Genomic DNA, 24,753 nt, shown 5'->3' with positions numbered 1-24,753 from the left:
GAACTGGATATGTATACTGTATAGACTCACAGAGATCCACCTGCCTCTGCCTCCCAAGTGCTGGGATTAAAGGCATGTGCCACCACTGCCCGGCAATACTCTTAGGAATATAGTAATAGATGTAAGACCTTTGTGAGTTGTGGCTTGTTTTTCATTTTTTTATTATCATTGCATTTTTGTTTATCCATTTTGCACCCCTGTACTTGTGTGGAGGTGGGGGTGCCATGGTGAACATGTGGAGAGCAGAGAAGAAGAATTGATTCTTTCCTTCCCCATATGGGTTCTGAGGAATCAAACTCAGCTTGACAACAGTTGCCTTTACTTGTTGAGGCATCACACCAACCCTGTTTGTCTCATTTTTTTTGGACAGGGTCTTGCTGCATAGCCTAGGCAGGCCTCAAACTTGTTATTCTTCTGCCTCAGTGCTGACCACTAAGTGCTATGATTACAAGCCTGTACTCCCATGCCTGGTTTGAACTGTGAGATTTTATATAACAGAGGTTTTCTGTTCTCTGCATTTTCCTTTCTCATTATCTAAGGCCTGAACTTACTTTTGGTCCCATAGGCATTAATTTAACTTGAGCCTGGCTCCGAGGCTTATGAGAATATTGAACCCTGGCTGAGGAACGTTTTAAATGACAAGTAGGCTGACTGAAGAGGAAACCTCAGAGTCATGCATATAGCATATGGCTTAGGAGTGGGGAGTAGAAATTCTAAATTACATATGAGCTTACATTGTGCTAGAGGCCAGATTGGTGTCTTCATGCTTGAGTTTGCCATCCAGTGCCAGGCCCTGCTTCTGACAGTTGGCAGCCAGGAGTGGGGTTACTGCAAAGGTCTGGGAGAAGCTGGAGTTAGCAGCTACTGTCTCTCTTTGAAAGAGAACGAGAGAAGAACTTAGGCTCTGCTGGCCAACTAAATGTACTGTTACTCCCAAGAGTATCTCAAGAACCAGTGGAAAATATATAGAGAAGTAGCATATCTATGAAGAATGGGAAAAGAAAGCAACTCTGGTGGGAAAGCTTTGTCATTGTGATAGGTCTTCTGATGAGTCATAGCCCCACCCATAGTTCTCCTGAGAGTCCCTCCCGTTTTATGCTTCAACCCTCACCTTGACATTCCTCATTTCTAGGTTATCCTTGCTATTTCTTCTTCTCCAAAAGAAATAGCAAGGATTCCTTCTCTGTCTGTTGGCCTTCTTCCCACCATCTGACCCCTTTGACTTTCTCCCCAGCCCCAGCCCCAGCCCCAGCCCCAGCTCACGTGAACTCCTGAATGAACACAGTCTTCGTGTACTTGTCTAGTGAATACAGGACAACATCTGTGATCTGGACAACTGAAAAAGTCAGGGAAAGTAAATGACCAGTCAGTTGCCGCATATTGGGAAAACTCAGATAAATATTAATGAGTAAGAAGTACAGCTGAGTTTTAGAACCTGTCATTTGCAGGCCAGATGCAGAGCAATAGGAATCTCACCTGCAATCTTGATTCTTCTGATGACCTTGTTGGTATAGTTGTTGATAGAAACATGTACAGAGATAGCTTCTCCATGGTAATGAACCTGAAGCAGGAGAAGCCTATGACAAAGTTGGAGGGAGGACGTCCAGACCTAAATCTAAAATTCCCATTTCTTTAAAAATGGTTGTTGCCCTGGCTCCTGCCTCTGCCTATCCAAGCTAAGACATCGGTAAAAAGGGGTAGCAGAGGGGTTCTAAGGTAGGAAATAGGATATGAGGAGAGTGCCACCAACCTCCCTGTCCATCCAGGCATGTAGTTGTAGGGGCTGAGATGACAGAAAGAAGCTTCGAATGGTCTGTGCTGAGGGACCAGGGCCTGGTTCCAGGGCTGAAAACTGCACTTTCCGTACAATCAGCTGCACAGAATCGCTGAGTAAAGTCCAAAGGATAAGCTAGAACATCTTATTCTGGAACCACAGACTACCCCACACTACTCTTAAAGCTCTGTGTTTACTTGGGCACGGTGGTAGGGAAAGGCTCCTTTCAAGACAGGGTTTCTCTATGTAGCTCTGGCTGTCCTGGAACTCACTCTATAGACCAGGCTGGCCTTGAACTCAGAAATCTGCCTGCCTCTGCCTCCCAAGTGCTGGAAATAAAGGCGTGCGCCACCAGTGCCTGGGTTTCCTTTGCATCCTTGATACTATATAGACCAAGGAATTGCAAATTACCCCACTGGCTAAATCTGTCCTCTTTCTTGTTTGTCTGTGGCCTGCAATCTAAGAATGATGAATACAGTTGTAAATGGTTAAAATGAATCAAAAAGCTATATTCTATGACACATAGATATTATATAAAGTCCAAACTTCAGTGTTCATGAATCCAGCTTTGTTTAGAACACATCAACACTTTTTTTTCATTTCTATAAGAGTGTCTGTGACTGCTCCAGCACTACAGTGACAACAGAGTTACATAATTGTAACCCAGACTTGACAGCCCACAAAATGTATGTGTCACTTGGCTTTTTACATGTCTGCCAACATGAGTGAAGAAGACAAGTGAACAGGGCATCCAAGTTGGTGGCAGTGGTGCTATGGCGACTAGGTCTGCTTCTGCCTTAAAAGAAGGGTCTGTGGTAAAGGCTTGAGGCAGGTATTTGGGGATGGAGGGGGGAAACCAAAGAATACCTCTTAGGGATTTTCTCTTCCAGATTTTCTGCACAGAAACTCTTCACTTCAAAGTCAACCCCACAGGGCTATAAAAAAATCAGGGACAAAGAGAACGTATTCCCAATTTCCTCCCTCCCTTGTGGGACTACATGAAAATGTCTCAATCCCTTAGCTGTCCATTTCTCCAATCTTGTCCATTTGTCTTTCTTCCTAGGCCCCACTGTAATTACATGTCTATCTGCTATTGTTCAGATCTGAAACATACCCTAGTTGGTTAATGGATCAAGGGTGTGGTCCCAGCTTATGTTTCTTTTCTTTCTAAGACAGGGTCTCATTGTGTATCCCTGGCTGACCTGGAAGCCACTATATTGACCAGGTTGGCTTCAAATTCAACAGAGATCTGCCTGCATCTGCCTCCTAAATGCTGAGATTAAAAAATGTGCACCACCACACTCAGCCTAACCAATGCTTCTACTGGTAGAAAATTTGTGTTGAGGCCTCTTAACAGCAATTGAGGAAGTTTGGTTTTTGGAGATATGCCCTTCTCGACATTCTATTTGCTCCCTGTGATCAAACCTCTTCTGCCACATGCTCCTATCATGATATACTATGTTGCCAGGAGCCCAAATCAACCAAGTTATGTAGCCATAGACTGAACCATGAGAAAAAAGAAAGACAAGAAAAGGCCTTCTCTCCTTTTGAGTTGATTAGGTCATTGGTGGAAAGGTCATTAGCTAATGGTCTTCCTTACCTTTCCTGAATCTTCAGGCCCAGGCTGCAGTGTTACTGAACAGGGCAGGTTAGCAACCATCTAGGAAATCAGAAGGAGCTCAGAAAAATAGGGATAACTCTTTCTGTTCTCCTTTTATCTCTTAACCTTCTCTGGAAACTTTGCCCAAGACTTGAGGTCAGTACCTGAAGTGTAAAAGGATAGGCATTGGCCCCGAGCTTGTGCAGAAGCCGCTCCTGTAAGGCTGTGAGGGGGCCCTGGATGCTAGTGGGTTCAGCTGGAGCCACTTGCTTGGTCTGTACATAGAGATCTTTTCGAAATGTCAGACCAATCACATCCAAGTCATCACGGCCGTAGCGAAAAGCACACGTCAACCTGACAAACACTGCAGGCAAAGGAGAAAGAGAGTAACTTGTCAAACTATAGCAAAGGAAATCTTAAATGGGGAATAGGAAGATCCAGAGAGGCAAGCTAATATAATCCCAAAAGTATGGTCACAAAGAAAAAGGATCAATACATTTGATTATAATAGAATTTTAAACTTCGCTGTGTTACAAGTTTCACAAAGAAAAAAAGGAAATTCAGAGTTAAAATATTTGAAACACATATAACTGTTTAGCATTTGGAATGTTGAAAGGCATAAAGACTTGGATTTGGTCCCATGGGAAAAGGTGGGGAGCAATGATACATGCTTTCAATTCCAGTGCTTCTAGGTGGAGACAGGTACATCCTGGAGGCTCATTGGCCACCCATTTTGGCCTAATCAGTGAGCTCTAGAACAGAGAGAGATCCACTCTCAAAAAACACCCAAGATTGACCTCTGGCCTCCACACATACCTGTACATACATGAACAAAATAACTGTTACCAATAGGTAAGACACACACACACCAATCTAAAAGTGTTCGAAGAACATAGGTGGATTCTTAGCAGAAGCACATGTGGAATGACCAATGATTTGTTGTAGTCTCAGTAGTAATCAGATACATTCAAATTAAAGCCACAGTGGGATAACATTTCACACAGATCATATTGAAGTGTTCATGATGATGTGGCTCAATTGGAGTTCAAATGTACGGCTGGTGGGAGCTATGGTCATATAACCACAAATGGAACCTTTTTTCATCTTCATTTATGAATGGCATTAAAACCCTTATTAGAGAAGCCTTATGTAGCATCCATCTTTTTTTTTCCAGTTCACCTTCTGCCACCTAAGAATACAACATTCCTTCCCTCTGGAGGGCTCAACGGTAAGATCCAATTTTGCATGCAGAGAGCAGCCTTTACAGAAAATTGAACATGCTACTTATTTGAACTTGGATTTGCAGGGCTACTGAATGGTGAGAAAGTAAGTTTCTTTTTCTAATATATTATCTAGTCTTGGGCATTTTGGTATAGAAGCATTAGTGGACTAAGAAATATATTAATAATTAAATGACTAAATCTCAAAAATCCTAGCACCAGAATTAAATGTGCACTGTTAAATTTATATACAGATTAAATCTGTATACAATGTAAAATGTAAAATGTGAAATGTAAGTATACAAGCATCCTGGAACAAATAAACACTAAATCTAGGATAATGGTTGCCTAGGTAGGAGAAAAGACAAGGATAAGGGAGAGGGAGTCAAGAAGAAGGATGCAGGAACCTTCAGGTCTATACTTCTTTTCAAAGCTAGATGGTAGATATATTTTTTTATGCCTGAAATATGCTCAGTGGATGACTTTATTTCAATCCCTTAAACCCACAAAAAACTGGAAGTGATGGTTTGCCCCTATAATCCCTGCATTCATAAGGTAAGATGGGAGGCAGAGGCAGAATTGGCCAGAAATTCACATTACAAACTTTTTGTGAAACATTAGGCAATAAGTATGACTCTCTGGGAATTCAGCCTCAAGAGCAAATTGGATACACACAAGGGGTTGGGGGATGCTTTACAGAGTTTACACTTTAAGAGTAAAGTGTTGAAAATGAAGGAAATATCCAAAAAGTAGATTGTAAGTGCAGCTTCATAGATTATGGATTCTTTTTTTTTAAAGAATTATTTATTTTATGTATATGAGTACACTATAGCTGTCTTCAGACACACCAGAAGATGGTGTCAGATCCTTTTACAGGTGGTTGTGAGCCACCATGTGGTTGCTGGGAATTGAACTCAGGACCTCTGGTAGAGCAGTCAGTGCTCTTAACAACTGAGCCATCTCTCCAGCCCCTAGATTATGGATTCTCATATGTTAACATAGGCCTTATTTATAATAGCCAGGAGCTGGAAAGAACCCAGATGCCCTTCAACAGAGAAATGGATCCAGAAAGTGTGGTACATTTACACAATAGAGTACTACTCAGCTATTAAAAATGGTGAAATTATGAAATTCTTAGGCAAATGGATAGAACTAGAAAATATTATCCTGAGTGAGGTAACTCAATCACAAAAGAACACACATGGCATGCACTCACTGATAGATAAGTGGATATTAGCCCAAAAGCTCCAAATAATCAGGATACAATTCACAGACTACATGAAGCTCAAGAAGAAGGAAGAACAAAGTGTGGGTGCTTTGGTCCTTCTTAGAAGGAAAACAAAATACTCACAGGAGCAAATATGGAGATAAAGTGTAGAGCAGAGACTGAAGGAAAGGCCACCCAGAGACTGTCCCACCTGGGGATTCATCCCATATACAGTTACCAAACCCAGACAATATTGTGAATGCCAAGAAGTGCATGCTGAAAGGAGCCTGATATGGCTGTCTCCTGAGAGATCCTACCAGAGCCTTACAAATACAGAGGTGGATGTTAGCAGCCAACCATTGGACTAAGTGCGGGGTCCCCAATAGAGTAGTTAGAGAAGGAGCTGAACGAGTTGAAGGGGTTTGCAGCCCCATGGGAAGAACAACAATATCAACCAACCAGACCCCCCAGAACTCCCAGGGACTAACCCATCAACAAAGGAGTACACATGGCTCCAGCTGCATATGTAGCAGAGGATGACCTTGTCATGCACCAATGGAAGGAGAGGTCCATGGTCCTATGAAGGCTTGATAGATGCCCCAGTATAGGGGAAATCAATGGCGGGGAGGTGGGAGTGGGTGGGTGGGTGGAGGAACACCCTCATAGAAGCAGGAGGAGGGAGGATGTGATGGGGGGGTATCTGGGACGGAGGGAAACCCGGAAAGGGTTATTTGAAATGTAAATAAAGAAAATATCGAATAAAAAAGAAAACTATAAAATATTTATGATGTAACATTTAAATAAAATAGGGATTTTTTTTTGTAAGTAAATGAAAGCTGAAATGGGGTTAGGAGTAATAAGATTATAATCCCTTCATCTGTGATGGCCTTGAACTCACAGAGATCCTGCTACCTCTGCCTCCCAAGAGACCAGCCCCTCCTGAAATGCTTGGCTTCACACTACCACAGAGCTAGCCCTGGAAGCTAGCCTTGCAAGACAGCACGTTCCATTTCCTTGCCTTCTTAGTGTTTTGCTCTCTTTTATCTGCTCTTGTCAGTCAAAAGAAGGCTATTTCCTAGCGGAGGATGCTAAACTGCTGAGGTCAGGTCAGAGGTCAGGCAGGACTGATGGACTTTGCCCTTTCCGCTGCCTGTGTTAGATACGAACAGCCAGGTATGGCAGGAACAGGTTATCTGGTTGACAACCTCACCTCAGAGGCCATTAGACCTTTTCCTATCTCATTCCTTATCTGTTTCATTTGTCCCCTCACTCTGCCTTCTTCTGACTGCTATTTTTTGGTGGCCATATGGTGATTATAGGGATTAAGCCTATGGTTTTTGTCGTTTGTTTGTTTGTTTATTTATTTATTTATTTATGAGACAGGTCTCTCTATGAAGTTATAGCTGGCCTGGAATTCACTATGTAGATCAGACTGGTCTCAAACTCACAGAATCTCATGCATACTAGGTAAGTACCCCACCACTTATCTTTCTCTGTACTTTACTATTTTGAGGCAAGATCCCACTAAATTTGCCCAGTCTACTCTTGAATTTTTTGTGATCCTCCTGCCTGAGCCCCTCTTTCTCAGGTAGCTGGCATTACAGGCCTATATTACCAGACCTGGCAGGTTGCTTTTATTTTCTTCTAAAAGTCAACATCTACTCTAAGTGTGTCCATTTTGTCTTAATTATATAAAGTACATACAAATTTATGAGTATCAAAAATATAATCAAAAAGAAAATTCAAAGCTCTACCACAGCATCATATTCCAGAGACAAGTGGCATGTTATCTGCTGTGATGCCTTCCAAATTGGTTTGTTTCTATAACTGAACACAAGGTTATCTTAGGTACTTATAGCTGTTTGCTCATTTCTTTTCTGAAATTAAACATTAAAAAAAACTTTTGTGACCATTGTTTATTCACACACAGTTGCAAAAATAACGCACAGAGAGGCCAGATCAAATGCTATTAAACAGTAGTGTGTGTATGTACCATGCCCCACATCTTCTGCCTCACTTGCCTTTACCACTCAGTGCATAGAAAAGGATGCTCTACATTAAAACACACACCTGTGATGGAGAAGGACATGAGAAAATACGGTGAAAGTAAAATGAACGTAAAATAAAGTCACAGAGCATACAACTGGGAGGAAATGGCAGAAATATGTAAGATTGGAATGAATAATAAGACGAAACTCTACTAAAGAGACATGAAAAACTCCAAGGAAAAGGAAAAATATATCTAATTTCTGAGTAAACCTGTAATTTTTGAAAGATAAGTTCTTACTATATAGTCTTCACTGGCCTGAAATTCACTATGAATGCCAGCCTGGCCTTGAACTTGCACTTGGGTTGCTACCCTAGCCCCCTGGATTCTGGGCATAGATATTAGCCATCATGCCAAGCAACATGCAATCTTTAAAAAGTAAACATTTCCTTTCATGCTTTATTCTGGGTAGTTTTTAGGAGTACAGGGATAAAACCACTTCGATGTTAGAAAGAGAGTATTTGTTACTTATAAATAAGTTGGCTACTTTGTGCCTATACTGAAAAGTTTCTCTGACATTTGAGAATGTCCAGATTGCTTGTCCATGGTGCTTCATCTCAGAGACGAAAGCTCTTTCATCCCCCAGTATCTAAAGGCTATTTCTGGACTAGTAGTCACCAACTGGTTCTGAATCTTTTTTCCAGTTGAACACAATTTTCAGTCCAGTTGGATCACAGTGGGGTTAATCCATAGTGAGAATTAAAAGGAAAACTCCACTGGGAAGCATTTCAGTGTAATCCTGAACTAGAATTCTGCTGTGCTGTCTCCTGCTGCTACTGCCTCTGCTTAGTATTTCTTTGGAATTTTTATAAAATACATGTTTAGGCAGTCTCTCTTTCTCTCTCCCTCTCCCTCTCCCTCTCCCTGTCCCTCTCCCTCTCCCTGTCCCTCTCTCTCCCTCTCCTCTACACACAACACACACACACACACAGAAAAACAAACAGATGAAGAACCCCCCCCCCCGATGGATTGACATATATCAAAGCTTTTAAAATGGAAGCCCGGGGGACACTTTGGCTGCAGAAAAATAAAAAGGAATATTTGATCTATACAGGTCTTTACAAATCTTTTAGTGAGTCGTTAACATTTGAAAGTCAAGAAATTTATGTAAAAATATTGGTTTTCTGTGTATTGGTTCATTCCATAGGCAGTCTATGCCTAAATTGAAACCAGTCAAGCAGGACCACCATAGCAATAATGGGGAGAACCCACAAATTTTATTAAGATAGTATTTTAATTTCAACACATATATTTGTTTTGTGAAATACTGCAGAGTATAATTTTATTTGTTCTTTAGACATATAGTTATTTTGAATACTATTTGGGTAAAGAATAGAAAAAGTCTTTTGAGATTTGGGACCTATAAAGTACTTAGTCTGAGCTCCACTTCCAGTACTTGTAATAACTGAAAGACTGTGGCCACATTGGGCTGAACTTCCCTGCTGCTTTCTGTTTTCCCATGCTCCTCTGCTCTAAGACTACTCACTCATTTGCCTAGTTTGCTTGTGTGTGGCATTTCAGTTGGGACTCCTGTAGCTTTACAAAAACCAGTAAGAATTTCTACTTACTCTTTCGACCTTTTAAGTACTCAGGATCAACAAGGACTACTCCATCTGCAGAGAGAGGAAGAGATGGCACACTGCTCAGGAAATTGTGAGTGAAATAGAAGTTGATTCCTGAATTGATTCTTTCCTTTCTACCTTTCAATTGGCCTCATTGTTCTGCATGGTCATGTCTGGACTTTCTTTTACTTCCTGGCTCCCACTCCCTTTTCAGGCTCTTTCCCACTTTGGACTCACTAACCAATGGGCTCCACAGTGTCCATATCATCCACGAAGTCTCGTTTCCCCAGGTAGATGGAAAACTGTTGTGGAACAACTTGCTACATCAGTCTCGCAGTTATCTTTGAAGGAATGATCCCAAAGCCCTGAGCCCAGCCCACCAAGACCCTGAAGAATGGACCCATTCATCCCCATTGCATTTCAGTTGGGATAGATGGTTCAGTTTCTCTTACCTTCCCATTGGAGCTAGTCTTCTTAAACACTCTATGGGGTGAAAAGTCATAAACAAGAAGGATGTTGGTAGAACAGAAAAGAGGAGTGAAAAGAAGAAAAGAAAGGAAAGTTTGGGGAACAGGAAAAATTCCTAGGATTGGAAGAGGATCTGAGATCATGAGATAGAGCAAAAGTAGAGATAACTGGGGTAGGGCAAAGCTATAAACCCCTCCATGCAAAAGGCAAAAATACTCAGGCTTAGATAAGGAACAATTCCCAGATCCAGAACATCAGAAGGGATTCTTACGTGGACATGCTGGCCAGGGAATTTACGTTGAATCCTTCCTGAGATGAGGGGAAGAAGAATGCTCAGTAATTTAACCCCTATTTTTCTTAGTGCACTATAGAATCCCACAGAGATGCATCTAGTGTAATAGAAATTAACTGCCTTAGATACCACACCAGCACCCAATGCTTCCTGGTTTTTCCTCTTCTTAGGACAACTCTTCAGTTACATACTTATCCAACTGGACAAGGGGAAAACACCTCCCTCCTTATTTTCTCTCTCTGTCTGTCTGTGTCTGTCTGTCTGTCCGTCTGTCTGTCTGTTGTTTTTCTCTCTCTGTCTCTCTGTCTCTCTGTCTCTCTGTCTGTCTGTCTGTCTGTCTCTCTGTCTCTCTGTCTCTCTCTCTCTCTCTCTCTCCCTCTCTCTCTCTCTCTCTCTCTCTCTTTCTTGCGAGTCTGCCTGCGCATGTATACATGCATGCACAGGTGCATATGTGTGAAAGGTAGAGGGACATCCAGTGTCTTTCTTGATTGCTCCCCATCTTATTTTTTAACCCCTTCTATTTATCCTACTTGCTCATACTCCATCTCTGAAATATGTTTCTTGGGTTGCATTGATACTGAACATCAATTGGCACACAGTTAACTATATGAATAAATAAATTAATGGATGAAATCTCCTTTTGTCCTTGTACTGGACTTGACCCTGAGCTGGGATGATTTTGACCTCCAGCTCAGAAGGAAGAACAGGGGTGGAGGTGAGGGAAAGAAGAAGGAAAGCTGTAGGACAGAAGGGGTTGGACTCTCACTTTCTTGGGGGTGGCGGTAGAAGCCTCTTTGGAGGCTGAAAGCCCTCTTTGCTCTTACTCATCATCCCTCTTGTCACTTCCCTCAAACATTTCCATCCTGTCTACTTCAGGTGCTAGGGAAGCATAGAGAGGGAAATGTCTTTCTGGTGCCTTCCTTCAAAACATAGTAGGCTTGGTCAGAGGGATGAGTTGAGGATGGTGAGTTCTAGAAGTTTCTTACATTAGCCTGAAAATCCATTGCTTGCATCAGAAAAGATGCCCCTCTCCTAAAGAAGATGCTAAAGGCAAGGGAGGTGGACTTAGTGTGGACTAGAAGCAGAGAGATTTAGAATATTACCTGAGGAAAGAGATGAAAGTCACATCAGCCTCCAGCTCTGGTTGCTAAGCTGGCCTCCCAGCCTCTTATATCCACAATCCTCTGAATGTGTAGATTAGTGGGAGTCAGAGAACAAGAATAGGGTTGGGGTGGGTGGCATGAAACACTGCTATAATTAGCTCAGGGGCCAAGAGTTTGGAAAACAGATTAGTGAGTACAGATTAGTGGCTATGGATCAGCTGGTTGTTACCAAGGAGGTAGGCCAGAGCTAGGGGATTCTGATGATGTTACTGAATGGAAAAAAAAAATAAGGAGAACATAACTGCTCCTATGTAAAGTGGAGGAGATTTATTGTAGACGAGACAGAACATAGCCAGATGTATGTGGAAAGGTTCAGAATAAACATGATCCTGAGTTGGGTTGCATACACGCATGCATGCACGTGTGTGTGTGTGTGGGGGGGGTGTTGGAGGTGAGGGAGCCAGGAGCCCTGGAAACCAAGAGCCAAGAGGCCAAAGGAACAGAAAAGGTAAAAAAAGACCGTGTAGCCAAAATGGCTGGATTATATACGGAAGAACCACTGGGGGAAGTGCATGCAGCCCATGCTCTGGGCTGGACAGTTGGTGATGGGTAGGGACTGAGGGACTGGGAGGGACTGGAAAAACCAGAGGCCTGGTCCTTTTTGATATGTTAAATAGGCACCTGAGCCATTTGTCCTGGGATTGAGACCTAACAGTTACTGGTAGGGGTGTTTAAGAAGGAAATTGGTGGGTTTTGGACTTGTGAAAACCTTGCCTATGAGTGTTGGGATCAAAATCAATTTGGAATTCTTAAAGGTGAAGCATAACACAGGGTAAAACTATTAGGGTTCCCAGTGTGGACCTTGGTTTGTCTGAACAATTTGTGTCACATTCCAGCCTCTGGAATTTTCCAGGACACAGGAAAGCCAAGAGCATGGGAAAGAATAGCCTTTCCCCATATTCCCCCACTTGAGACTTTGGACTCTTGAAGCCTGATGTCAATCAGAAACCCTGATTCTCTTTGCTCCAGTGCACAGCAGGAATCACTCTTCTGTAGGTGATGGGGCAAGAATAGAGGTCCTTGACTTTCTTTTCTGGCCTAGAGTCAAGTTCTCTGCTAGACGAATTGAACATTACACATGCAGGGAATAGGCAATTGACATCTGTATGATCCAAGCCTAGAATAACTTCCCTACCTCCCACTGCCCAGCTCTCCAGTCTTTCCAATCCCTGAAACTAGGTCCATGCTCTAAGCAGCTTTGTTTACCTTGTGTGACCACTCATATGGAATTAGAGATATTTTTGTCCCTGCAGTTGCCAGGACATCTATTTCTTGTTTTTCTCATAGGCCCTTGCCCTCACCTCTGTAGGCATGAAACATGTAGAAGCAGAAACTCCAAGGTCTGAGGATCTAAGATTCTGATCCCCCTTAGACCTAGCTGTATTTACTTATATCCATAGTCTTCAATACTTGAGATGAGGTCTCTAGTCGTCAGAGGATAGCTATAGCTGTGGTTTAGAAGGCTGACTGAGCTGGGTCTTTCTTTTCCTCACCCAGGACCCTACGTAGGGCAGAGCTAGAAGTGTCAAAATTAACATATGGTTGAGTGTGGTGGCACATGCCGCTGATCCCAGCATTCAGTAGGTGAATGCAGGTAGATCTCTGTGAGTTCTAGGACAACCAGGGCTACATAAAGAGACCCTGTCTCAAAAATTAGCATATGAAAGAAACTAATGACAATGAAAGAGCTTAGAACTCACAACCAAAGGCTACAGGTATGGCACAGAGCACTCATGTGAGAAGAGTCCTGCTATACACATGCTGGAGATGGTGAGTGCTATATTCATGACCTCAAAAAAGTCACAATTCCTGTAGCCCAGTGCCATTGAGCTTCCAGTTCTCTGGTTCACTTTCTTGGTTGGAAATGTTCCCTTTCTTAAGAAGCAGTCTCTGTTACTACCACTACCCAGATGGCTCTGGTCCAATTCCTTTAGGTCACAAGAATCTAGAAATCTAGCAAGTGCCCTGCAGGTTCCAGTATCTGTCTCTAATACCTAGATGGAATCCCTAGATAGAATCAGCTGACTGAGTCAGCTGCTGCCATTTGTGACTGGTATGCACCTCAGGGTCTTTTCAGTTAATTGTTCTGTCTTTTCACAGGCATTTCCAGGTAGCTAGAGAACTTCAAATTCTACTGGGACAGTAAGGATGTAGAAACTAAGCTTCGGCATGGGGGAAAAAGCCAGAGACTTGCTAAGGTTGGTGATTATGGTGGAGTAGATAAAAAAAAACAAGAATCAATCTATTTTTGGCCTAACTTTCATCAGACTCACACTCAAAGCCCCACACTCCCTTAGGTGTTTATCACTTCCTCTTTCATGTCAGGTTATAGTCCTCGTAGTTAGAAGAAAAGAGACCTTGTAGGCCTTTAACTCCTTACTATGATTGAACTCAAATCATGATCTTTTTTTTTCTGAATATGTGTAATTTGAGGCTGTGATATAATCTGTAGATGGTAAAATGGTCAAATCTTTTTTTTTTTTTTTTGAGACAAGGTCTCATTGTACAGCTCAGGCTAGCCTGGAACTCACAACTCCTGCCTTAACTTCTACAGTTCTGAGATTACAGGCACATGCCACTGTGCCCAGAATAAAGAACAAATCTTGAGAGCACTTCAGTGAATTCTAACTTACTATGATGGGCTAAATATTGACCCCTAAACAGCAGGTCCTAATCATTGAAGCCTATAGACATTACCTTACATGGTGAAAGGGATTTTGCAGATGTGATTAGGGTTCTTAAAATAGAGAGATTATTCTAGATTATCCAAGTGGGCCCAAGTGAAGTCATTAGTCTTATTATTGGAAGAGGGTGTGATGACACACACCTTTAATTTTAATTAAATTGCTAACATTTGAGAAGCAGAAGCATATGGATCTCTGTGAGTTCAAGGCCAGCCTGGTTACATAGCGAATGCCAGACCAGCCAGCACTACATGGTGAGACCTTGTCTAAAACAAACAAAAAAACAAACAAACAAACAAACAAACAAACACCAAATTTGACTAAAGAGACAAGTAATATGCTGTCATTGCTGGCTCTGAGGACTGGAGAAGCTAGTGCTGTGGGATGCAGCTCTGCAAGCTAAAAACACAAGGGAACAGATTCTCTTTAGACTTAGGTTGCAAGGTGACTCTTGCCATTTAAGTAAAGCTCTGCTGACACCTTAATTTTAGCCCATTGATGCTGATTTCAGACGTCTAACCTTGATTTGTAAGAGAACTATCATGTATTGTCTTAAGTCAAGTCTGTGATAATTAGTTGCAATATCTGTATGAAACCAATACTCCTGTGTACATCCACATTCCCCCAACAAATTTCCTTGTGCCACTTTCCTACTAAGCAATCCCCTATAGAGAACTATTGCTATCTTTTCATTTGACTAAGTGTATGTGCATTTTCTAAGGAAGCAGGGGTAAGAGAGCAAAAGAATACATCTCTGATACACTGTTGGGAGCAGTATTTTCAGGTCCTTTCTACTACCACTCTGCACACCCCATGATATCCCTACTAGACCTTCCAGTTAGGGTATGAAAATCATACCTCTGTATGAGGAAGGGGTGGCTTATTCACTAAGGGTTGTACAAACAGGACTGTAGCAGACAGGATTGCATATCCACTCAGTAGCCCTCTCCCCATCTTTGTAGAGAGAGTCACTATTTTTAGAGGTATCTACCCTCCTCCGGTGCTCCTCTTAATAAATCAGATAAAAAAAAAATCAGATAGGGTTGTTTCATCTCCTTGAAAGTGACTGGGTTAGCTAGGCATGATGAAATTCAGGCCACTGAGATGTGAGGGGTAATATGCTGGAGAGATTCTGAAAAAGGTTTCCTGAATGATAAAAATAAATACACAGGAAGAGAGGCCTTCCTCTCTTCTCATTGAATAGTGCCAAGTTTGGATGCAATGCACACCATCCCCTTGTGACCATGAACGTTTCTAACAACATGCTGAGGGTTGCAGATCAGAAAGATGGAACGAATCTAGATTTGTATGACATTACTGAACTGCTGAATCTGCTCCTGGACTTAAATGAAAGCTAATATACAGTTCTCTCTCTCTCTCTTTTAAGTTAGCTGAAATTTTCTGTTATTGTAACTGAAAGCAAATCAACAGATTTTAAAATATCTTATTAGCATGTGTTAATTATACATAATAATAGGTTTCATTATAACATTTCCAGACATGAACATGATGCATTTTGACTGTGTTCACACTCATTACTCTTTCTTGTCCCCTTCCCCCTGTTCTCAACTAATCCTCTTTATATTGTCATGTCTGTTTTCTATGACCCAATGAGATTAGGGTTGTTTATAGGAGCATGGGGTAGACTTTGTTTACAGGAACAGGGGCATCTTACCAGCAGCAACACCACTGAAGAAAACCTCTCACCCTCTCTACCATGAGCCATTAGTTAGACATCAATCCTCAGGGAGAGGGTGGGGCCTCATGAACTCCTTTCCCTTCCACAATGGGGGTGTAGATGAGCTCAATTCTGTGAGATCTTGAACAGGTAATTATAGCTGCAGTGAGTCCAGGACTGGAACAGCCATGCCAGGCCTGGAACTCAGTGTTCCACACTGCTCCCCCACCTTTCTCTGGCTCTTACATTCTTTCCAAATCAACAGATTTGAGTGGGATGTGAAAAAGGGCATTGGCTCAGTGGGGGAGCATGGAAAGGTGATTGATGGATCAGCTACTGGAAACTACCTACATGATCACATTTAGAAAGACAAGTAAGGCACACTGAGCTGGGTGTAGTGTCACATGCCTATAGTGCTAGCACTAGGAGGACTGCCTAGTTTAAGATCCATCTGGGATCCATAGTGAGTTACAGGTCAACCTGGGGTATGGGGTAAGGCTCTATTTACCTCCCCAAGGTCTTTAAAGGTGCAGTAGGGGGAGGACACATTGAGCAAAGTCTAACTTGAACCTAACTGTATGGAGCCAGCCACTTTGATGTGATTTTGTTAGTAAGTTTGGATTATCCAGGGTTCTGATTACTATTTCTATCCGTCAAGCTTTAACTCTCAGAAGGTGACCTCATTTTTTTTCACTTCATAAGGAAGAAACTCCGAATTTAGCCTCCAAAATACACCTACTAACGATGATGCTGATGGCACCAGCGAGACACTGTGCTGAGTTCTTATGTGTACTGTCTGATCTTTCAAGGGAGGCTTATTCAGTCACACAGCTGATAGGTTATGAAGCTATCTGGTTATGAAGCTGATAGGTTAGAACTGTCTGCCTTCGTTTTTCAACTACATTGTTACCTTCCATTTATTTCCTCCCTCCCTTCCTTCTTCCTCCCTACCTTCCTTTTCTCTCTTCCTCTTTCCCTTCCTCCCTCCATTCTAAATTAAAGAGATTAGAAAACATGTCTTTTCCCCCATTTTCTACTCTGGTCCCCAAGTAAACCACAGACACTTCAGAGAAATCACCACCAATACATTTATGAATATTATATGTGAGGGACCAGGAAGGAGAGGAATTGGGGGGGGGGGATTGAAGTAGTAGAATAGAATGGTTATCACCAATAATGGTATGGAAACGCTTATGTACTAAGATAAGTACTAAATTGATATCAAAAATACCCATGTGGACATAATCTACAACAAACCTGTATAAACAGTTACGCAACATTTACTGAATACTTTCTTAACTCTGAATTGAAAAGTAATTTTGGACAACCACAAACCTCATTTGGAAAAGCTGTTTTTTCTAGGTCATGACTTTATGAGAAGTGAGGACAGGAGCTTTGGATCTAGCTTAGGGGTGAGAGGATCAGAAGGAGATGGGTAAAAAAATGAGTATAATTATCGGAAATCTATGATATATGCCATAATTTCTATGAAAATCAAATGCCATGAAAGCATGAGAGAAGTATTTTTAAATATTTATTTTTAATTATATATGTGTGTATGTGTGTGTATGTGCACCTGAGTGTAAGTACCCACAAAGACAAGGGGCAGACAGGGTTGTCTGGAATTACAAATCATTGTGAGTTGCCAGATGTGGGGGCTGGGCCTCAAATTCAGGTCCTCTGTAAGAGCAACAAGTACTTTCTCTCTAGCTCTGAGAAAGAGATTTAGAAGGAGACAGGGAGGACTGAGCATGTGAGCATGTGTGAGAGGACTATGTTAGAATCTCTTTATCAATTACTGATAACATCTTCCAGGTGTGGTAGGATATATTGGAATAATAGCACTAAAGAGGCGAAGTGGTGACTTTAAAGCAAACCTGAGCAAGTTCTTCTCTCAAAAACAAAATAAAAGAGAATTATTGATAACATTGAAATGGCTGTTAAATTCATGAAAGTAATTTTCTGAGGAAAGCTAGAGAGGAGAAAGTGAGAGAGAGGTGGTGGAGAAGGGGAAGAGGAGAGGAAGGAGGGTGGTGGCAGGGAGGGGAGCCTGATTTGGGAAAGGGCCACATTTGGTGGAAGGATGACAAAAAGGAGCCAGGGAAAGGAGTCAGGAGAGTCTAGTGGAATAGCAGAAGCCATGTGATGCAAGCCCCAGAGACCAAAGTGAAGAAGCCACTCAGAGACAAGGAGTGTGATCTGTGGTGCTTGCTTTCCTCCGGGAAGGTGACAGGAGCTGGGACTTCCATTGGGAATATTGGGGGAGGTCTTTTCCTAAAGTAGCCACTGGGCGGCAGTGGAAGCAGCAGCTGTATCCAGGGACAAGCCCAAACCTGCTTGTACTTAAGTCAGTTGAAGTCTGGCAGACTTAAGTCAGTGGAACCCCTCGAGTTAAGCCAGCTTGAAGCAGTAGAGCAGGAAGCTGGCTCAGGCTGGATGTTTTCTAATGTGACACTTCTCCATGACTTGAGACATGTCTGAAGACACCCTTCACCTCCTCCAAAGAGGCCAGTGTTATCCCTGGGAACAGAATAATGTGAAGGAAAGTATTACAGACTTGCAGCATTTCAAGACTTACACCTGTTGATCAATACATATTCTGATACTTATAGTTTGATATTACTATCACCATTTCACAAATAGGTGTGTAGGGTTATACAGTTAATGGACTTTTTATACCATATACTAGGTGCCTAGGGTTATGCAGCTAATAAGCAGAAAAAGGATTTGAATTTAAGCTCACTTGACTCCAAACACTTGGGTTTTTAATACCATATATTAGATGCCTAGGGTTATACAATTGATAAGCAGAGCAAGAGTTTAAATTCAAGCTCACCTGGTTCCAAACACTTGGGCTTTTTACACCACGTACTAGTATTCAGTAGTACAGGACTCAGGTTATTTGTGATTCAACCCTGAAACAAGGCAGAGTCTCCAGGTCCACCCTCCACCCCCTGATCCAGGATTGTAGCTCTTCCAAGAGAGTTAGATCCTGGATTCTAGGGTGTCCTTTGCAGGCCTACCTCCTCCTCCTCCTCTCCCTTCTAGGATGCAGTTAGGTCACATTCTTAGGACCTGAGGATCAGGTTCTGAGTTTTTATTGCTTCCCAGCTTAAAGATTCTGCTCCAGCCTGCTCATCCCTCCCAACAAGTACTGCTCACCTTATCCACAGCATCCTCCAGACCCAATTTGCCTTTTATGCCAGAGACAGTGATACTTACAAAGCCCCAGTTATCTCCAGAGGCCTCAGATCCACAGCTGCTCATAACCGTTCTTGGACATTAGGCTTTAATAGTGCAGGCTTGCTCTGCATGTCTTCTCTACTGTATTAAGACGAAGTTCTCATGGAGTGATGGAGAGAGACAAGGTGCTGTGTAGGAAGGGGTGGGATGTGTTAGGGAAGTTTCTTGACTAGCATCCACAGGGAGATATGAACTGTTTCCTGGCCATCTGTTCTTACATGTGTCATAGGCATCTGAAAACATACATGCTGGGAAATGAACTTCCCTTCTTTCCCCAAACCTGCTCTCTTATAGCCCTCTTAGCCCTCTTATGAGACCTAGGCTCTGTCTGGCCTTGAACTTGGAGCAATCCTCCTGCTTCATCCTCCTAACCCAAGTACTGACATTACAGGCTTGTGCTTGCTAATCATACCCAGGCTTGACTTGGGTTCACTCTTGATTCCTTCTTGTCTTCTCATACCAGATATTAGGAAACTGTCTCTGTTTTCACATTGTACCCAGAATATGATGACTTCTTGTTACCTTTGTCACCTTGGTCCACAGGGCCATCATCTGCATTGTTAGTAGCCTCTTCCTGTTCTACTAACCCTGCTGTCTAGTCTCAGAACAGAGTTGTCTGGAGAGTAAGTCAGACCATGACACTTCTCCAAACCCTCTGTAGCTTTCTTCTACTCAGTAAAGGCCTACACTGTCTCACAAGAACCTTCAGGATCTGGTCCCTCTCAACTGTTTTGACCTCATATTCTGTTTTCCTTCCTCAAAAAACCTGCTCTTCAAGTCACTCCAATATTCAAAACAACAAATTCTTCTTCATTATCTTCTTTATTTTTCCTTATAACAGTGATCCTATTCTCTATATTTTATTGATTTATTATTACCTCACTATTTTGTGAACTCTATTAAGTTGACAGTTTTTAATCTGTTTTGTTCACTCCTAGTGAACTACCAGGGCCTAGAACCAAAAGCTCGCAGGAAATGTTTGTTGACCCTTTCCCAGATTAGAGCCAGAAGCTTGGAGGATCAAGTTATCATACTTATTACTAAGCCATTGATGTTAGAGTTTGGTCCATGGCAGACTTGTGTATGTTCAAGTCTTTATTTTACCATGAATCATCAAAATACCCAAACTATCCATGCTTTAATTTTCTCATCAATAAAGTAGGGTCAGTAGGAGAGCCTATTTGATAGAGAGCCTGTGGTACCATCAATAGGTATAAAGTCCTTAGAACAGTACCTAGCATAGAATAAGGACTAGATAAACATTTGCTATAATTAAATACACACAGAGTTAAGATGATTATCAGTAGTTTACATTTTCAAAAGTCCTTCAGTGTGTTGACTTGCTGTTGTCCATGTAAAAATTCATTTCCCATGTTTCTATACCCATAAACTTATATGATCTTCCTGTAATTTAATTATCTTCAGTGGCCTGCCTCTTTATCTGTAAACTAGAATGTCTCCTTGTGTACACAATCATTCTGAAGCTGTTAAACAGTAATCTCACCAGGTCCCAGTTTCCCAATCTGTGTGCTGAGTGGGTTGGACCAGATAACCTCCAAGGGGTTTTCTAGCTCTGGCAATCTGTTGGGATGGGACATGAGGAGAAAATAGGCCCCACCCCGAGTCCCACCCCCGAGAATATGCCCTCTGGCTGCCAAGAGGAAGGGTGACAGAGTCAGCTGGGCTCGGCTTCAAGGGCACCGGGTAGGAGTCTTGCCAAGGTTCCTAGGCAAGGGTGGTGGTGGTGCTCCTGGGCTGGAAGCAGGCGTGAAGTAGGGCCACATCAGGGGGAAATAAGAGTGCAGAGAACTAGAACCAAGGTGAGAGGAGAGGGAAAGAGGCCCTCATCACCAGGCCAGAGCTGTGGTGGTGAGTTAGATGACAATTTGGGTGTTTTCTTTTTAGATGGTGCTGGTTACCCTCCACCCTCTTCAGCGAGCCAGGTTCTGCAGGACAGAGGAAGCTGCAGAACATTGACTGCCTACCTGAGCCCAAGCACTGCCTGATGCCATCAGTCCCTGGACTGGACTAAGGAAGCTGGGTAGGGCCTGGGCTAAGAGAGCTGGGTAGGGAGCTAGGCTAAGGGTGTTGGGTAGGGGCTGGGCTAAGGGATCTGGGTAGGGGCTGGGCAGGCCTGGGTTGCACATGGATTTGCTTCTCCTAGCTCTCCTGGGTGCTTTTTCTCTTTTATTGTAGGTTCATCAGGACTGGCCATGACCAGTGCAGAATCCTTGCTATTCACATCACTAGGTCCCAGCTCAAGTTCTGGAGATGGTGATTGTAGGTTTAATGAAGAGTTCAAGTTCATCCTGTTGCCTGTGAGCTATGCAGTTGTCTTTGTGCTGGGCCTGGCCCTCAATGCCCCAACCCTCTGGCTGTTCCTCTTCCGCCTTCGACCCTGGGATGCAACAGCCACTTACATGTTCCATTTGGCATTGTCAGACACCTTGTATGTGCTATCACTGCCCACCCTCGTCTACTACTATGCTGCCAGAAACCACTGGCCCTTTGGCACTGGCCTCTGCAAGTTCGTCCGCTTTCTCTTCTATTGGAACCTCTACTGCAGTGTCCTTTTCCTCACCTGCATCAGTGTGCACCGCTACCTGGGTATCTGCCACCCACTGCGGGCAATACGCTGGGGCCGCCCTCGATTTGCAAGTCTTCTCTGCCTAGGTGTTTGGTTGGTAGTAGCTGGCTGCCTCGTGCCCAACCTCTTCTTTGTGACAACCAATGCCAATGGAACCACCATCCTGTGCCATGACACTACTCTGCCAGAGGAGTTTGACCACTACGTATACTTCAGTTCGGCGGTCATGGTGCTGCTCTTTGGCTTGCCCTTCTTGATCACTCTGGTCTGCTATGGACTCATGGCCCGGCGGCTGTATCGACCTTTGCCAGGAGCTGGACAGTCATCTTCTCGGCTCCGTTCTCTCCGCACCATTGCTGTGGTGCTGACTGTCTTTGCTGTCTGCTTTGTGCCTTTCCACATCACCCGCACAATTTATTACCTGGCAAGACTGTTGAAAGCTGAATGCCAGGTGCTGAACATTGTCAATGTGGTTTACAAAGTGACTCGTCCCCTGGCCAGTGCTAATAGCTGTCTTGATCCAGTGCTCTATCTGTTTACCGGGGACAAGTATCGAAACCAGCTCTGGCAGCTATGCAGAGGTAGCACACCGAAGCCCCGAACAACTGCCTCCTCCCTGGCATTGGTGACCCTACATGAGGAAAGCATCAGCAGGTGGGCAGACACCCACCAAGACAGCATCTTCCCCGCTTATGAGGGTGACAGATTGTAACCCTGGGCACTGTATATGACAGGAAGGGGAATAGCTGCAGGCAGAGGGGGAGGGAGCTCGTTAGTGACACTTGATAGGGGCATCAGTTATCTTCTTTTTTAGCCAAAGTTTGAAGTAGTTACTCCTCTGTCTCTGCTTCTTTCTCTTTTTCTGTCCCTAACTGGGGCCACTGTTCCTGTTTCTAGAACCTGCTTCCTGTTTCTAGAATCTGCCGATTCTGCTTCCCTCAGGTCCTTCCACAGCATACCTTTCTTCAACCAGAGTAGAGAATTCAACTAGGGGGCGAAGAATGGAGCAATCTCGAGATGGGCCTGATGTATATAATGGAGCGAGCCAGAACCAGGAAGCTGGGGTGCTAGCATAGCACAGATACCATACAAGCCACATGTAGCATCCACACCTACTTCCTGGCTTCCTCTCAAAGACAAGACAGTCCTACATGCCAAGGTGCTGAAATAGGGTACAGGGCATGTGAGTCTACTTCGCAGGCCCCCACATACCAGCTCGAAGCCTGGGGTTGTTGAACTGTGGAGCATCCATGAAACCAAATACTGCTCTTGGTTGCTGACCCTAAGGTATCCCAGGAGGCAGGGTCCAGGTTGATAACAGCCTTGGAAGCAGGAATAAGATTACACCTACCTCTAGGATTGAGAACACACTTGATAGCTCCCATATGTTTAATGAGAAGAGGAGTGGACAGCTCTGAATGAGAAGGAAGAAAACCTCTAGAGTCCATGGCTCCAAGTTCAAATACTGACGAGCAAAGCAGGTTTGTGCAGGGCAGGGTGGTGACAGGAATAGACACCCAGAACTGGCTCTCTTTGCTGCTCTCTCCCCTTTCTCTAGCTCTAGTTAGATAAAGGATAAACCTGTCACCAGATCTTTTTGAATCAGGCTATAGGATTTCAAGGCCAGGGTGGGGCACTTAGTTTCCTACCTGTTCAGTCGTCTTGCCACAGCACTTACAGGTTTGGAGGATCTGGTGGGTGTATAGAGCAGAGGAAGCTAAACCCTGAGCTTGAGAAGTAAGAGTTTCTGGGCGGGCTTTCATGAGAAGGGCAATCTCTTCTCAGCCTCCTTTCCTGTGAAATCACCTGGTAGCCTATTGTTCTTCTGAGTCAGACCCCAACCTTTGCTGCCCTCTGAAATCTCTTACTCATCTACACATACCAAATTCTTATTGGCCTCAAGTTTTCTCTCTGTCTGGAGTATAGGGGAGGGAGGTACTAGGCTATGAGGAAAACAACAAAATCATAATGCCCCTCTGCTTTTCTTTTTTGTTCTTTAAATAGATCTCTCTCCCTTGGAGCACAAGAGTTCTTCCATTAGAAGTAAATTAAGTGGACTTTTTGAGTCTTATCCCACTCTTATGAGCACAATCTCCTTGCTCACTGCTGCTAGCCATAGGCCCCACATGGTAACATCATTCTCTTCATTACAACTCATTCAAGCTCCTCCATCATCAGGTCCCGTAACTCCAAGCTGCTTAAGTCAAGACTAACTTCCTCCCTTGTCTCTCTACAAGATCTCACTGTGTACTGCTGTCTAGCCTAGAACTAACTACAGAAACCTGGATGGTCTTGAACTCATAGAGATCCACCTGCTTTTTTTTTTCTTTCCTATTCCTGGGATTAAAGACATGTGCCAGCAGCTGGGTAACTACCTCAGTGTCTCCATGCTTCGTTCTTATCTGAGTAGATGTCCTGCTTTGTCTTTACCACTTTCTTCCCCATGGCCCCTTAAAGACGGGCCTTGTTCCTTTATTCCTTTGTCTTCATCCTTGTTAGTTACTTTCATCACTGATTTTATGCCACCATTAAAAAAAAAAAAAGACACAACCTTGCTATCTCATTTTGCCACCATTCTGTTAGTGTCTCCTCATTTCACTACTGCTGTAAACCCAAATCCGAGTTCCTCCCATTCTCCTGCACTTAGAACACAAATTATGTCCTTGACAAGAACTTTAATATTTTCTCTACTCTTATCCCTCTTTGACATCTCTACTTCACTTGACTCAACTACATGTAATTTTATAGGTATTTTTTAAATATAAACATAACATTGAAAATAACCTCACTGTGACAACCCTGAAGGAAATGTGGAGAGAAAATAATCACCTATTTCAACCCCAAACTTCTGTTTTCCACACTCTACATTTTCTTGGTTTGAATTCATGTATTATAGAAGTATAACCACAGTTACATCTTTTAAAAGTCTGTTTTTTAGGGTATTTACTACAGCATGGTGATGTATGCCTATAGAATCCCAAGAGTTGGGAGTAGACTCAAGAGAGTTATAAACTGGAAGTTAGCCTAGGCTACATAGTGAGACCTTTTGTCAATACAAACAAATAAGTATAATCCTCTCTTATTGTAAACTTTCTCCAGGTTGATACAATCTTTCACATTTATTACTTTAATAGTTACATAAAATTACTTCCATTGGTAGATTATATTTTAATAGGCTATTCCCTTATTGAACATTCAGGTAGCTTAGTTTTTCTGTGCTTTGAATCT

At 43.0% G+C, this 24,753-nt stretch overlaps 2 protein-coding genes and 1 long non-coding RNA gene across 4 annotated transcripts in view; 1 reads left to right on the top strand and 2 right to left on the bottom strand.

Annotated features, from left to right (window-relative positions):
• Positions 1-11,297, bottom strand: part of Arr3 (arrestin 3) — a 14,120-nt gene extending 2,823 nt beyond the window's left edge. The window contains exons 1-12 of the mRNA XM_031375476.1: positions 11,274-11,297; positions 10,150-10,187; positions 9,863-9,893; positions 9,652-9,712; positions 9,417-9,461; positions 3,539-3,738; positions 3,375-3,434; positions 2,642-2,709; positions 1,751-1,886; positions 1,477-1,561; positions 1,264-1,336; positions 735-872 (exon numbers count right to left, since the gene is read on the bottom strand). Of these exons, the coding sequence (XP_031231336.1) occupies positions 735-872; positions 1,264-1,336; positions 1,477-1,561; positions 1,751-1,886; positions 2,642-2,709; positions 3,375-3,434; positions 3,539-3,738; positions 9,417-9,461; positions 9,652-9,712; positions 9,863-9,893; positions 10,150-10,157 (905 nt within the window). The 5' untranslated portion in view covers positions 10,158-10,187; positions 11,274-11,297. The remainder of the gene's footprint in view (positions 1-734; positions 873-1,263; positions 1,337-1,476; positions 1,562-1,750; positions 1,887-2,641; positions 2,710-3,374; positions 3,435-3,538; positions 3,739-9,416; positions 9,462-9,651; positions 9,713-9,862; positions 9,894-10,149; positions 10,188-11,273) is intronic.
• A 6,829-nt stretch (positions 11,298-18,126) lies between these two features.
• LOC116093768 lies at positions 18,127-22,971 on the bottom strand. Its single transcript, XR_004119839.1, has 3 exons — positions 22,877-22,971; positions 18,918-19,066; positions 18,127-18,215 (listed from the first exon to the last, which is right to left on the bottom strand). It is a non-coding gene; the product is annotated as an uncharacterized LOC116093768 (long non-coding RNA).
• Positions 20,618-24,665, top strand: P2ry4 (pyrimidinergic receptor P2Y4). Of its 2 annotated transcripts, none has more exons than XM_031375464.1 (3): positions 20,618-20,642; positions 20,844-20,979; positions 21,135-24,665. In XM_031375464.1, the coding sequence occupies exon 3, from the start codon at positions 21,152-21,154 to the stop codon at positions 22,235-22,237; it is 1,086 nt and encodes a 361-aa protein (XP_031231324.1). In that variant the 5' UTR covers positions 20,618-20,642; positions 20,844-20,979; positions 21,135-21,151; the 3' UTR covers positions 22,238-24,665. The 2 variants fall into 2 exon arrangements, with proteins under 2 accessions (XP_031231324.1, XP_031231313.1); XM_031375453.1 differs by lacking the exon at positions 20,618-20,642 and adding an exon at positions 20,675-20,758.
• The last annotated feature ends 88 nt before the right edge of the window (positions 24,666-24,753 follow it).

The sequence above is a fragment of the Mastomys coucha genome, chromosome X (assembly GCF_008632895.1).
Source record: "Mastomys coucha isolate ucsf_1 chromosome X, UCSF_Mcou_1, whole genome shotgun sequence".
Lineage (NCBI taxonomy): Eukaryota > Metazoa > Chordata > Mammalia > Rodentia > Muridae > Mastomys > Mastomys coucha.
Note: the sequence above shows the minus strand (reverse complement) of the source record. Positions and strands in the feature narration are given on the sequence as shown.